Here is a 14838-nt window from a genome sequence, read left to right as displayed (position 1 = left end):
CCTGAAGTCGGAAGTTCGAGACCAGCCTGGCCAACATGGCAAAACCCATTTCTACTAAAACAAAATATACAAAAATTAGCCAGGCATGGTGGCATGGGTCTGTAGTTCTAGCTAGTTGGGAAGATGAGTCAGGAGGGTTGCTTGAACCTGGGAGGCAGAGATTGCAGTGAACCAAGATCGCGTCACTTCACTCCAGCTTGGGCGACAGAGTGAGACTCTATTTCCAAAAAAAAAAAAAAGAGGAAGAAACCGAGGCTCAGAGAAATGAAGTAAACCAAGGTCTCTCAGCCAGTAAGTTGTAGAGCCAGAAGTCAGTTCCTGAACAGATTTCTGAATTTCCCTGGGAAGCAGGGAGCAAAGAGGAGGCAGCCAGGCTTCAGACAGATCCTTCTTGGTTACGCTGACCCATCAGAGGCAAATAACCCTGACTTGGCTGATCCCTAAAATCAGGGTCTTTCTTCAAGTGCACCTTCACAGATCCTACTTCCAGAAACAACAAAAAAAAGAAAACAGGTTTCCCTAGCTCCTTCCTTGCAAAACTGGCTGGAAGTGAGGGGGGAACCTCTCAGCCAACTTGTTATATATAAAGCACATTTAACGAGCCTTTCAAGTCCTGGGAGTAGGAGAAGGAAGGGTTCATTGGAAATCTGATACTTTGGCAACCAAGCGGGAGGGACAAGGCCCTGAGCATCAGACCCTGAGGATAAACACCATCCCAAACCCCTTTGTCTGCCAGAAGGAGATACTTCCTGGGGGAGCAGGAGGCGGCAATGCTTTTTATGACAAAGCCCACCTAACAACAACCTCCACCGGAGACCTGGCTAGGGTCTTTGTACAACCCACCTAACCATAAACCCTCTATCTTTTCCCAAACCTGCTGGGGTCCCTCTCTCCACAAATACCTGTGACCATCATAAACGCCCTTAAACAGCCCCAGTTTACTGCCCAGCCTGCCTGCTGCTAAATGAGGGCATTTGTTTCAAATTTGCAAATACCGACAGCGGTGGAAACCTAAGTCCACCCCTAAAATGAAATGTTCTGCATTCCTCCAGGCCTGAAGCACCATGCTTCAAAAGCTGCAAGAGGCCCCAGCTGTTTACTCACTGGTGGGGCTATTGGGAGAGGTATTTTCCTGCTCCCTGAGGAGGCTCCTTTGATCCAGGCAAAGTAGGAAGGGGCAGAGAGGGGTGCCACCCGCACCAAGGCTAGGCTGGGCCCATGCTCTCCTACCCCTTTCTGGGTCACCAGCAGCAGCTGTGCAGCGCCTAGAAAAGGGACTCTCTTGGAAAGGCCCAAGTAGAGACTCGCCTAAAACTGCTGTCTGGAGACAGAGCAAGTTGGCTTGGTGGCTTCCGCAGGATCTCTCAAGCCATGTTCAAAGGCCCTTCAGACAAAGGTAGACGGTAAGGAAAGGCACAGGAGGCTGCACAGCCGCTGAGAGCACCCCAGCCTCTTACACAGGCAGAAACAAAGGACAAGGTCCCCACCCTGTTCTTCCCAGTCTACCACACAGCTCAGGACACTCCATCAAAACAGGGTGCAGGTGTTTACTAAATAACAGCCTTTTGTTCTAAGAAGTTTTGCTAAAGGGGAGGGGGGATAGGCAAGAAAGAGAGAGAGAGCCCTTCTTGCAGGTCTCCAGGGCTGTTCCAGGACCCAGCCTAGTCTCCTCCCCTCAGTACTCCTCCTGTAAGAGGCCTGGATCCCTGGGGTAGAGGAGGAGCTCAGATCATGGGCAGAAAAGCTGCTGTGTAGCTGGGCATTTTTTTAATTGGTCAGTTTAACAACTGGTTTAATCTGCTAAAGGAACTAAACTGATAGAATGCTTTGTTCTTTGTGCTGGAACTATAAGAGATCGACGGCATTTCCTTTTTTCTTCCCCCTGAGGTTGTAAGACAATGTTTTCTTTGTGATTTGTTTTGTTTTTCAGGTAGCTGAAAATTAGGTTTGAATCTCAAATGCCACCCTAGCACTCTCTAAGGATCTGTTGGCCTGACGGAGCCTTCTCCCTCTTCTTCTAGGTGGGAAAAAGCCCAGCTTTGTAAACAGATGAGCTACAATGGAATCACATCACCTTTGCATCCTCCCTTCGCATCCTCCCGTGATCCTCCCGTGATAGAACATAGGTTCCCACACTGGAGTCTGAGAACCTCAGAAGCAGAAGAACAAACTCAGCAGAATCACCAAGAGCGGTCAACAGTTCACCAAAGAGAGATACACCTGGCACAAGAAAAGTGGCATCTCCCAGAATGTCAAGGTCATGATCCAACCTCGCCTGAACACTCCTGAGGGTTAAAAGACTTGACTCCAAAGTCAGAAATTAAAGGGAAATCTACATCATTAGGCCCCTACTATGGGGCAGGGCCTGGAGCACCAAGCGTGGGCACATCTACCTACACAAAAGTAGTATGAGGTGGCAAACTCTATTAACCACTATGGGGATGACTCTATTACCTCCTACGTGGTCTCCACCACAGCACTGCTCAGTGTACAACTCCCAGCAGGAAGCAATGATCTGGAATGCACCTACAAGCCAGGGCCTGCAACTGCCTGTGACCTTCCAGCAGCACCAGGAGGAGGAGGCTAAGGATTCATGGGTTCATGAGAAAAGCTCAAGCCATTGGGATTTAGGCACAGTGCCCTAGCCTTTTAGACTATATATAGTTTCACCATAACTCTTTTTATTTATTTATTTTTTTGAGATGGCATCTCACTCTCACCCAGGTTGGAATGCAGTAGCATGATCTCAGCTCACTGCAACCTCTGCCTCCCAGGCTCAAGCCATTCTCCTGCCTCAGCCTCCTGAGTAGCTGGGATTACAGGCACGCACCACCACAGCCAGCTAATTTTGTGTTTTTAGTGGAGATGGGGTTTCATCACGTTGGTCAGGCTGATCTGGAACTCCTGACCTCATGATCCACCTGCCTTGGCCTCCCAAAGTGCTGGGATTACAGGTGTGAGCCACTGCACTTGGCCATGTGTGCAGCATATCATAGCACAGTAACACCCGGACATACAAGGACTCTAAGTGAAGGCACAGGAGGGACTGGCACTCTGGTCTCAGCACTCTGTGTTTTTTGAGACAGGGTCTCTCTCTGTTGCCCAGGCTGGAGTGCAGTGGTGCAATCTTGGCTCACTGTAGCCTTGACCCCCCAGGTTCAAGTGATCCTCCCACCTCAGCCTCCCAAGTAGCTGGGATCACAGGCATGTGCCACCACTGCTGTCTAATTTTTCTTTCATTTTCTTTTCCGTAGAGATGGGGTCTCACTATGTTCCCCAGGCTAGTCTGAAATTCCTGGGCTCAAGCAAACCTCCCGCCTTGGCCTCCCAAAGTGCTAGGATTACAGGTGTGAACCACCACACTGGCTTCAGCCCTGTTCCTCACCAGCTCTGTCGTGCTGGGCAGATTGTGCTTTTGTGCCTCAGTTTCTTTTCTTTCCCTGTCAAATACTCTCTCCCCTAAATCTTTACAGCACCCTTTGCACCCAGAAAATTATACCCTAATACTCACATCACCAGTTGGTCAAGTCTAAACACATCTGTGCCCACGCACTAGAGACTCCAGAATAAAAAGCAGCCCTTAAAGTGCTCTCCCTAAACCCAGGGTAAGGAGAGCCTGTAAGGTGTAGCAGAAATAGGGCTGGAGGTGCCACACTGAGTGAGCCTCAGCAAGGGCCCTCCAAGGTCTTCTGTTCTGAAGTTGAAGCCTGGAGAGGAGGATGGGACTTGCCCATGGTCACACAAGCAGTTTCAGGCAAATGTGGAAGGAGAGTCCATGTCTTCCAACACTGAGCTTAGTGCTCCTCCTGGTGCCTCCTCAGGTTCAAGAGGTATGAACAGCACCAGGACACCCAGCTCTGGAGCTTAGCAAGACCCAAGACCCGCCTTTGGGACTGAGGTCCTATCACTTCTCTTGCAGGAATTCCTCTAAATCAGGAATGCCCACACAACTTTACCTGGAGACCCTAGTGTCCCCAGGGAGAGAGGAAACGGGAGAGAGGGAAACTGAAAGCTCCTTAACAAAATGTGAAATAAACTCTGCAGCTCACTCTTCCCAAGGACTCAGCCAGCCTTCCACACCAATTATCACGTAAGGCTAGCAGCCTGTATCAGCAAGACAGCAAAATCCTCTCACAGAGAAAAGGGCCCAGAAATAGGCCAAGACTTCAGCAGCCACAGATACACAATGCACAGTGGGTACAGTAATGGGGCCGCATCCTCATGGGCTTCTCCTATTGTATGTTACAGGCAGGATTGTCCCATCCCACCACCATCGGAGGCAGAACAGTAGTGAAGAGGGCTCACTCGAAACACATTAGAACAGAGGCATCAAAATCATCTTGGTCCATCGGCTGGGAAACAAAGAGCCACTAGTTGCAAGGCCTTCATGCCAATGGAACAGCCACCTTTGACTGTACAGGTTGTGCACTGCTCAAGATGTCTGACCAAAGAACCAACACTGAAATGCTGCCTGAACCCTGGTGCAGGACTGCATCTACCTGGAGGAAGGGATATTTTTTTTTCTTTTTTTTTTCTTTGAGATAGGGTCTCGCTCAGTTGCCCAGGCTAGAGTGCAGTGGTGCAATCACACTACAGCTTACCCACTTCAGCTCTGACGTCCCAGGCTCAAGCAATCCTCCCGCCACAGCCTTTGAGTAGCTGAGACTACAGGCGTGCACCACCACGCCCAGCTAGTTTTTTTGTATTTTTTGTAAAGACAGGGTTTCGTCTTGTTGCCTAGGCTGGTCTCAAACTCCTGAGCTCAAGTGATCCACTTGCCTCTGCCTCCCAAAGTGCTGGGATCACAGGCGCGCCCACGACTCCCAGTGCGCCCACGATTCCCAGTGCACCCACGACTGGGAGTACTTATTTGTAATGTGCACAAAGGTACCGTACGAACTAGCTGCTGGGACACCTCAGCAGTCCCAAAGGCACACAACCGTTCTCCTCATTGCCCCGCCACCACCCCAAGGAGGAGACAAAAAAAAAAAAAAAAGAAGCCAGAGTGTCTCCTGGAGGGGAGGCTGTGCATGAGGGGAGCCCACTGCCCTTGGCCACACAGAACCTCAGGAACCTCCCCACAGCATAGACAGAAGTTCCCACAAATTACACAGAGTCGCGAACTGGGGAAACCCCCACAGCCATCCAGTGATTATAGAAACCCCTCCCTTGGGTATCATAAAAGTCTGCCTAGGCTGCATGAAGCACAATTCACTACCCATTCCCTGAGAACCTCAGCATGCCGGGAGAGACAGTGGCCCTTAAGCAGCACCAACCCACCCCTTGGGAGAATCTGCTATTGAGACAGACAGAGGGAGAATTCCCACCAGGAAAATGTGGCTGTGTGTGGCTCCCATATTTCTGGGTTGCTGTTGGAATACTGAGACCCATTTAGAAAGCCTGTGCTTTTGAATGAGGAAGCCAGTCTTTTTCTTTTCTTTTTTTTTTTTTTTTGAGACAGAGTTTCGCTCTTGTTGCCCAGGCTGGAGTGCAATGGCGCAATCTCAGCTCACCACAACCTCGGCCTCCCAGGTTTGAGTCATTCTCCTGCCTCGGCCTCTCAAGTAGCTGGGATTACGGGCATGCCCAGCAAATTTTGTATTTTTAGTAGAGATGGGATTTCTCCATTTTGGTCAGGATGGTCTCGAACTCCCGACCTTAGGTGATTCGCATGCCTCAGCTTCCCAAAGTGCTGGGATTATAGGCATGAGCCACTGCATCTGGCCCAAATGAGAAAACCATTTCTAAGGCTGCTAGTCAAGAGGCACTTTGTTGAGCCTTCAGCAAACCATTCTAGAGTCAGAGGGCTGGAGAGAAAGGCTGACACCTCTGGCCAGGCACAGTGGCTTATGCCTGTAATCCCAGCACTTTGGAAGGGCAAGGCAGGCGGATCACAAGGTCAGAAGTTCAAGACCAGCCTGACCAATATGGTGAAACTCCGTCTCTACTGAGAATACAAAAATTAGCCGGGTATGGTGGCAGGCGCCTGTAATCCCAGCTGCTTAGGAGGCTGAGGTAGGAGAATGGTGTGAACCCAGGAGGCGGAGGTTGCGGTGAGCCAAGATCACACCACTGCATTCCAGCCTGGGTGACAGAGAGAAACGGGAGGGGAGGGGAGGGGAGGGGAGGGGAGGGGAGGGGAGGGGAGGAAAAAAAAAGAAAAGAAAAAAGAAAAAAGGCTGACCCCTCAAAAGGAAACAGCTGGCCAGGATGTCTCTGGGAAGAACCATCAGGGCTAGCCAGAGGGGCTGCTTCCCAGGGGTCACCCATTTCCACAGCTGAAGAGCATTATATCACAACTTCACAGGGGCCAGCAAGGCAGGCAAAAGCATCACTTGTATTGTGCTGATGAGGAAACTGAGGCTCGGAAAGGTTAACTAACCAGCTCAGGGTCATGTGGGTATGCAGCAATTGATCCAGGACCAGAATACAGAAAAACTGGTGTCACGGGTCTATAGATGTCTCTTCTCTTACTTCATCACTTATGGCTGCTGTGTGATAGTAGAACAGAACCACCCAGGTTTTCAGAATCCTGGTCTGATGACTTTACATCATTCTGAGACCATCACTGACTACATCTATTCAGCAAGGTCGGGTCCTCTCTCCTCTCTAAAGCCCTCCCACCCCCATTTGCTCCTACATCTCAGACTTACCATCCCACACATTCTGGAATGTACTTCTATTCTACTTAGCACTTTACCAAATGGTGTCTTTCATACTTCATCTGATTTACGTTTCTCCATCTTGTCTTCCTCCTGCGTCCCATGGCTCCTCAGACAGCTTCACCCATAGAAGACACTCAAGCACTTTGAATGAACTCCCTCCTAAGCTCCCCACTATTAATACTGCCCTTTTTCTCAACACCACACCTCCACTTCAGACTGACAAATTCTCCTTATGGCTACTCAATGGTTCTCACATTTAAGCGTAAGTAAGAATCTCCAGGAAGCTCTATAAATGCAGTTTCCAGGCTGGGCATGGTGGCTTACACCTGTAATCCCAACACTTTGGCAGGCAGAGGCAGGAGGATTGCTTGAGCCCAGGAGTTCAACAGCCTGGGCAACACAGCAAGACCTCGTCTCTACTAAAAATAAAAAATAAATGTGAAAAAACTAGCCAGATACGGTGGCATGCACCTGTGATCCCAGCTACTTGGGAGGCAGAGGCGGGAGAATCACTTGAGCCTAACAGGACAAGGCTGCAGTGAGCTGTGATTGCACCACTGCACTCCAACCTGGGTGACAGAGTGAGACCTTGTCTCAAAAATAAATGAATAAAAATTAAAATGCAGTTTCCTTTAGAAATCTGACCTATGTAACTGGATTGGCTATTCAAAAACAACATAATCTAACAAAAAAATAAAATGCATTTTCTGGCCTCTCCCTCAATAATTCTGATGGGCAGGTCTGCAGTAAGGCCCAGGAAACTAAAATTTTCTTCAGTACTTTGGTGACCTGCCCTCTCACTATACTCTCCACTCTACGTCTTTGAGAAACACGTATCTATACCTTCCTAATATGTGACTTACAATCCCTACCCCACGACTCGGAACCTTGTCTTCAGAAATTATATACACACCCAAACCTGTGAGTGCATATCCCACTTATCAAGGCTTACACTTGTAACAGGGGCTTGGGATCTGCAGGACACCTGGTGGATGACGTTCTAGTCACCTGAGCATTCACTCAACACATACCCCAGTTAATGCACACAGCAGATTAGAGTTTAGCAATGTCAAACCAAGTAGCGAGAGGGGAAAGGCGCCTGTGTGCGTGTCAGCCCTTCGAACCAAGCTTCCTCCCTGCCCCACTGCTGTTTGTGTAACATTACTGGGAGGGAAATGGCCTAAATGCAGAGGAGAAAAGAGGATGGAAAAAGTGACATACTACAGAGGGCTTCCTCAAACCACTGATTAGCTGTGGCAGCTCTCGGGCCAGCTCCACCAAAGTGCCAGGGGGCTCAGTAGTGAACTCAGAGAATTCCAACATACGACTCTAACCAGCTACAATGGCAGTACTTTCACACCCTCAGAAAAAGGACCAGGCAGATGGGGGCCAGAGCAGGAATCGAGGAGAGGAGCAGGCGGCAGCTCCAGGGCAAGGTGAGGGCCAGCGCCAGCAACTGTGGCCCTGAGTCTGTAACCCCACCATGTGACTCTGGCCAGGGGTAGTGCCCAGGCACAGCAGCAGAGAGGCATCTACTGAGGTTAGGGAGAGCAGGAGGTTGAGGGACGCAGGCCAAGGACACCCGACCCTGTTTAATGACCCTTTCTTCCATCAGGAAAACACCAAAGACTGAATCCTTGGCCCCAAATTGCTCTTGGCTCCAATATTAGAGTCTGAACCGGCCAACCTCTGTCCCAGACGAGTCTCACAGAAGCTGCATTGGCTTAAACACAGACTCACACAAACCCCCTCACTCCAGAATATGAAATGCTCCAAAGACTAACAACACTACAACTGTCAAAGCCCAGCGGAGACATGCCTCCCTTTATGAACCAAATGTATTCCTGAAAAGTTGTCTGTCAACCAAATTTCTGCCTAACAAATCCAGTTTCTCCACTGACTTTCGTTATAAAATCAGTCGTATTTTCCTCTAGGAAAAGCTGAGGTTTTGAGAGGAACTAAACATCAGGCTGAATATTGTAGACTTTCTAGAGTCACACATTTAATGGAGAAATTTCTTGACAAAGTCTAATTCAAGTTAAACCCAAAGGAGGTAATTTTTAAGCGTGCACATCACCCCAAGGAGTGTTCACATGAAGTAAGTTATTTAAAGCAAATCTTCAAATACTGTGCAGGATCTCAGCTCCCAATTTATACTGTTGCAACAAGAAAGCTATGTGCCTTGAGATTCTGTATAAAGAAGGAAGCCTAGGCCAGGACTTCTGGAACTCTGGGGTACAAAGTCACCTGAGGATCTTGTTAAAATGCAGATTGCAGCAGGGTATGGTGGCTCACGCCTATAATCCCAGTAATCTCAGCACTTTGGGAGGCCGAGGTGGGTGGATCACAAGGTCAGGAGTTCGAGACCAGCCTGACCAACATGGTGAAACCCTGTCTCCACTAAAAATACAAAAAAAAAAAATAGCCGGGCGTGGTGGTGTGTGCCTGTAATCCCAGCTACTCAGGAGGCTGAGGCAGGAGAATCGCTTGAACCCGGGAGGCAGAGGTTGCAGGGAGCCAAGATCGTGCCACTGCACTCCAGCCTGGGCAACAGAATGAGAACGAGAGTCCACCTCAAAAAAACAAAAAAACAAAAAAAAACTGCAGATTGCGATTCTAATTCATGCTCTCAGGAATGCTGATGCCATGTGGCCCTGGGTCTTACTTCAAGTAGCGCAGTTATAGATACTCTAGGCCCCTACACAGTTCTCTGAGGAAGCAACTTTAGCACCAGTTTTTAAGCTGCAATCAGCTTCATATGTAGCGGTGCTTGCCCACGCACAGAACTTGCAGAAAGCTAGAAGCCCCACCACATCAAAACTCAGAAAAGCCACCACCAAAACCAGTCAGCCCAGGATCAGGGAAGGAAGGTCTGATCTTTAATTTGGTCACTGTAGAGAAGGCACAAGGAGGAACAGGCAACCCCAACCCAAAGAAGCTGGGGAGGGTGCAAAAGACTCCCAATGCCTAGGATACAAGGGGTTATTTAACCCCACCCTTGATCATTCTGCCCTGCACCCAAATGGTTCATTCACTTTTGAAATAAACCTACATGAGGACCTGTTATATCGGCTGGGTGCAGTGGCTCATGCCTGTAATCCCAGCACTTTGGGAGGCCGAAGTGGGCGGATCACCTGAGGTCAGGAGTTTGAGACCAGCTTGACCAACATAGTGAAACCCGTCTCTACTAAAAATACAAAAATTAGCTGGGTGCAGTGGCGCATGCCTGTAATCCCAGGTACTCAAGAGGCTGAGGTAGGAGAATCACTTGAACCTGGGAGGTAGAGGTTGCAGTGAACCAAGACTGAGTCAATGCACTACAGCCTGGGAGACACAGGAAAACTCCATCTCAAAAAAAAAAAAAAACCTACATAAAAACCTGTTATAAATAAGTACTGTACTAAACTCTATGGGGGAGCCCTTCAGTAAATTAAAACAAAACCCATCAGGGGCAAAAATATGGATGGTGTCGCAAGAATGACAGTCCAGAAGTTCTACAGGTGTCTACTTTCTGGCAGGAGAGATAGGACAGCTTCAGGGAAGAAGAGGCAGTGGGGCTGGGCAACAGAGAGACAGGAGAAGGCAGTGTACACCCGGGGACTCGCCCGAAGGAAAGAAAGGTCAGAGAAAACCAGGTATGTGTTAGGAGATGGCAAATAGTCCAGCTGGACTGGAATGGAGGGTTCCAGTAGGTAAAATGTCCATTGTTGGGAATGACTGTAAAGCTGAAAGAATCTTTGAAGCACACCACAGAGGAAAGACCAAGAAAGGGGTAGGGGTGTGTGTGTGTGTGTGTGTATAAATTTTTTTTTTTTTTTTTTGAGATGGAGTCTGCCGCCCAAGCTGGAGTGCAGTGGCACAATCTCAGCTCACTGCAACCTCCGCCTCCCGGGTTCACACCATTCTCCTGCCTCAGCCTCCCAAGTAGATGGGATTAGAGGTGTGTGCCACCATACCCAGCTAATTTTTGTATTTTTAGTAGAGATGGGGTTTTACCATGTTGACCAGGCTGGTCTTGAACTCCTGACCTCAGGTTATCCGCCTACCTTGGCCTCCCAAAGTGCTGCGATTACAGACGTGAGCCACTGCACCCGGCCTACTTCATTCTATTTAATCCTCAGCACAACTCTAGGAAGCCCTTTATAGAAGAGGTTGAGAAGCTAAGAGGTTTGTCCAGGGGTACAGGGCCTGCCAATGAGTCTGAGTTGCTGCTTTGCCAGATACACTCCTCATCCCTGGGCTCCACATCCCTCAACAGAGGATCAAAAACATTGGGGGAAGATAAAAATTAAAAACAATACAACAATTAAAAAGAATACAAATTAAAAATACAACAGTTATTTACATAGCATTTCCACTGTAATAGGTACTACACGTAATTTACAGAAAATTTTTTTTTTTTTTTTTTTTTTGAGACAGAGTCTTATTCTGTCCTCCAGGCTGGAGTGCAGTGGTGCGATCTCTGCTCACTGTAAGCTCCGCCTCCCAGGTTCACGCCATTCTCCTGCCTCAGCCTCCTGAGCAGCTGGGACTACAGGCGACCGCCACCACACCTGGCTAATTTTTGTATTTTTAGTAGAGAAGGGGTTTCACCGTGTTAGCCAGGATGGTCTCGATCTCCTGACCTTGTGATCCGCCCGCCTCGGCCTCCCAAAGTGCTGGGATTACAGGCGTAAGCCACTGAGCCCGGCCGCACCCTTGGATTTTGTCATTCTCAGGGAGTCCTATTCCAATTCCCTGCAGATGCCAAGGAAGGACCATACTTTATATCCATTGCTTGAGCTCTGTCCACCACTCAATGCTGCTCTGAACACCAGGAGTTTATCATTTGACAAGTGACATGAAGAACACCCTCCCCCTGCCACCATACTTCCCAACAGCTGAGAAAAGCCATCACTAATAAAAGCAACTCCTAGGCCTGAATTACAGGCTGTAGAGCTTTGAGGAATCTGCAGACGGCCTATCCCAGAACATGACGACTCAATTTCCCCAAAGAAACAAGAACCTGGAGGAAAGAAACCAGGGAGGGGGAGGGGAATCGGGATGAGGAAGTGACCACATCTGACTGTCCAAGAGGTTGGGGTTGAGAATCCCAAGTTTCAAACATTAAGCCTCCTCCTCCTCCTCTTCTTCCTCCTCCTCCTCCTCCTCTTCCTCCTCCTTCTCCTCCATATTTATTACAACAGCATCTTAAAGTGCCGAAAGTAACTCAGCCATTTATGGCATAATTACCCAGACTTTAAAATGGTCTAATCCACAAACCTAGCCAGCCTAGGTTCCTTACTCCAGCCTTATTAACAGTGGGATCTCACTACAACTCCAGTTAATTACACAAACAATGAGATGGAAAAATCTACTGTGATCTATTAAAAAAATCGTTGCCCCCTGAAGTCATGCGTCTGGGGGTGGGTTGAGTCCCAGGATTTCACTAGAAGACAACAGGCGCCTCGGCCTCTGCTGAAATTGTTTACAGCATATGGACAGGTTCCACAACAAGGCACATTTGGTGGAACTGATTTAAGGCTCTCATTAAAATGTTCCTTTGTTGAGCACAAGACATCCCCCCACCCCTAAGGAGACTACAGACCTCCTGTCCTAAGCCCTCAGCCTGCCCTAACTTCCCCCAACAGGATCCCCCCCACACACACGCACACACTAAACACTAGTCACCAGATTAAGTCAATTAACATCAGAGTCATCTTCTCATGAAAGGAATTTAGGAATTTAGCATTTGTTGAGCAAGAGCCCCATCTTCACCAGACACTCCCCTTGACTCCAGAACTCTGAACAGCAGCAGTGAAGGCAGCCTCATTGGGCAGACCCACACACCAAAACCCAACCAGGAGAGCCAGGAGGCCCGTGAGCTCGGGCTGCTCGCCCAGATGGCTGGGCCCCCATCCTGGCTGTGCAAAAAAGTTCCATACTTCCTCTGGGAGCAGATGTGGATTCTGCCACGAGCAATAACCACCAAACACATCACAAGAAACATGGGGCAACTCCAAACACCTCCTCCAAATCCTTGGAGCTTACTCTCTTTCCTGGGTTACATTTACCTCTCGTTTTACAACTGGGCGCAGGGAAGATGTTGATTCCACCAGCACCAAAACCCCTCCACAGCTGGCAGGCCAAAAAGGTATTAGAAAGGCAGTTCCCTACCCATGCCGTTCCCATTGCCACCTTCAAAGGAGGTGGGAAGTGATCACCTAGGACAGGTCTTCCGGACAGAGCTCCCCAAGAGAAAGCTGCTTCGAGGACCACCAAAGAGTGTTTTGGAGGCTGGGGGGCTTTATTTCCAGTCCGGGTTGTTTGGGATGTGCGGGTGGCTTGATGCTTTCCTGTAAGGCACTTCGACACCTCAGTGGTGACTCTTAGGTGTGACCAAGCCAGGAAATAAAAGCTGCGGGAGTTGGGGGGGGCGGTGCTGTCTGCCTGGTGATGAGGGCCACACCCGCGTTAAAATACTAAGGCCCCCCAAGAAAAGCCAGAATGAGTTCTTTTTGCTTTTCTGCCCTTAGAAAGATTTCCTTTCCTCTGTGAGGACAGCCAGGATGGAAATCCAGGAAGGAGCAGAACAAACCCCGTCCGTACCTTTGCAGCCAGGCCATGCCCGATTTTGGCAGCGGCCTTCACACATTAGTCACCGCGACAGCCTGGGACCCTCGGATCCCCGGATTCGGCCCTGGCACGGAGAGGGCGCAGGGTTCCAGACCAGTAACTAGAAGCCATGGGGCGGCCCCTAATTCTTCCCTTCTTCCGCCCTCACCCGCAGGGCCATCTGGGGTCCCGGCTTTGCCCAGGAACTTGGAAGAGGGAAGCCGGGAGCGTCGGGTCAGCGTAGGTAACAAAGCTCCGCGCTTTGCGCGCCGCAGGTCTGTCCGGCATCGGGCCCCAAACCGGCCACTCTTACCTGGGCTGACCCTGCCGGGTGGGGTGGGGGGGCTCCCTTTTCCCCATCGCACCCCCCACGGGGGGTGCGGGTGGTCTTTTCTCCCCCAACAAGAAACTCCCCATCTGGGCCCGAGAGCCGGCAACTCTCGGCAGTTCTCGAGCAAACTCTCGGCTCAGACCACAAAAACTCAGTGAGGCTGGAAATGCGTCCCCGCGGCGCGGGTGGGAGGGGGACCTGACCGAGTCCCTGGAGGCTTCGTCAGCCTCCCGGCCCCCGGGTTCCTTGCGCCCTTCCGCCGCGAGCCTGCACCCCCAGCGAGCCTCTCCACCACTCCAGGGCCGCTCCAGCCGCCCAAACCCACCTCCCCAGGTGCAGCTTTTTGCCCACGGGCACTCCCGCGCTTCCCAAGCTCTGTGCCCTCAGCTTTCGGGGACTCACCGCCCAGCAGCGGCAGCAGCAGGACGCTGAGCAAAGGCAACCGGCGGGGTCTGGCCAGGGATCCCCGTGTAGCTCCCATCGCGGCGGGCTCGGGAAAAGGAGCTGAGGGCGCACAGGGGGTGCGCAGACTGCGCTCCGCGGCGGGCACAGAAGACGGAGCGCACCGGAGCGCGGGCGCCGCAGCAGCAGCCGCAGCCGGAGCCCGACCCCGAGGCGTCCCGAGCCGGAGCCGCGCGCGCCCGGTACCTCGGAGTCCTCGCGCGCCGCCGCCGCTGCCGCCGCCAAGCCCCGCCCCACGACGCCCCCTCCCCTCTGGCCCCCGCACGGCGCCCCGCCCCCTCGACGCCCCCTCCTCGCCGAGGCGGGGAGGAGCTCAGTAGGGGGAGGGGTCTGGAGCGGGATGGAGAACAGAGAGAGCAAGGCTCAGGAGAGCGCAGGGGACCTGAGAGGGGTATTTGCTGTACCTACCACTGACTCTGCAGGGATCCGGGAGAACCTAAGTGACTTGTGAGATGCCGTGGACCCTGGGGAGAATGGTCCATTCTGTGCATACCTGGAGGCTCTGGCCAACAGTTCCCCCAGAATTCTCCAAGTGGGGGCAGTGGAAGAGGTGGGCCCCACCCACTCTTCAGCAACCCAAAATCTTACAGGCAGACCCAGAACAGCACGGTGTCCTTAATGTCCCCCAGCAGAGTAACCTGAAGATGCTGTGTAGCCCGGAGAGGGGCTGAAGGGTGCATGACTGGGGTCTGGTTTGGCTCTAGACCAATCTGAACCCAAAGGTAGAAACACGCTGGGCTCTGAAAGCCAGGCTGAAGGCTGCTAAACTGACAAATTCATCCCAAG

The 14838-nt window shown here is 50.9% G+C and overlaps 1 protein-coding gene across 1 annotated transcript in view; it reads right to left on the bottom strand.

Annotated features, from left to right (window-relative positions):
- The window catches only part of PTK7 (protein tyrosine kinase 7 (inactive)), an 82086-nt gene extending 67819 nt beyond the window's left edge, over positions 1-14267 (bottom strand). Inside the window, exon 1 of the mRNA XM_007972503.3 lies at positions 13993-14267. Within this exon, the coding sequence (XP_007970694.1) occupies positions 13993-14071 (79 nt within the window). The 5' untranslated portion in view covers positions 14072-14267. The remainder of the gene's footprint in view (positions 1-13992) is intronic.
- Positions 14268-14838: the final 571 nt, after the last annotated feature.

The sequence above is a fragment of the Chlorocebus sabaeus genome, chromosome 17 (genome assembly GCF_047675955.1).
Source record: "Chlorocebus sabaeus isolate Y175 chromosome 17, mChlSab1.0.hap1, whole genome shotgun sequence".
NCBI lineage: Eukaryota > Metazoa > Chordata > Mammalia > Primates > Cercopithecidae > Chlorocebus > Chlorocebus sabaeus.
The sequence above is the reverse complement of the archived record's forward strand: the minus strand, read 5'-3'. Positions and strand labels throughout refer to the sequence as shown.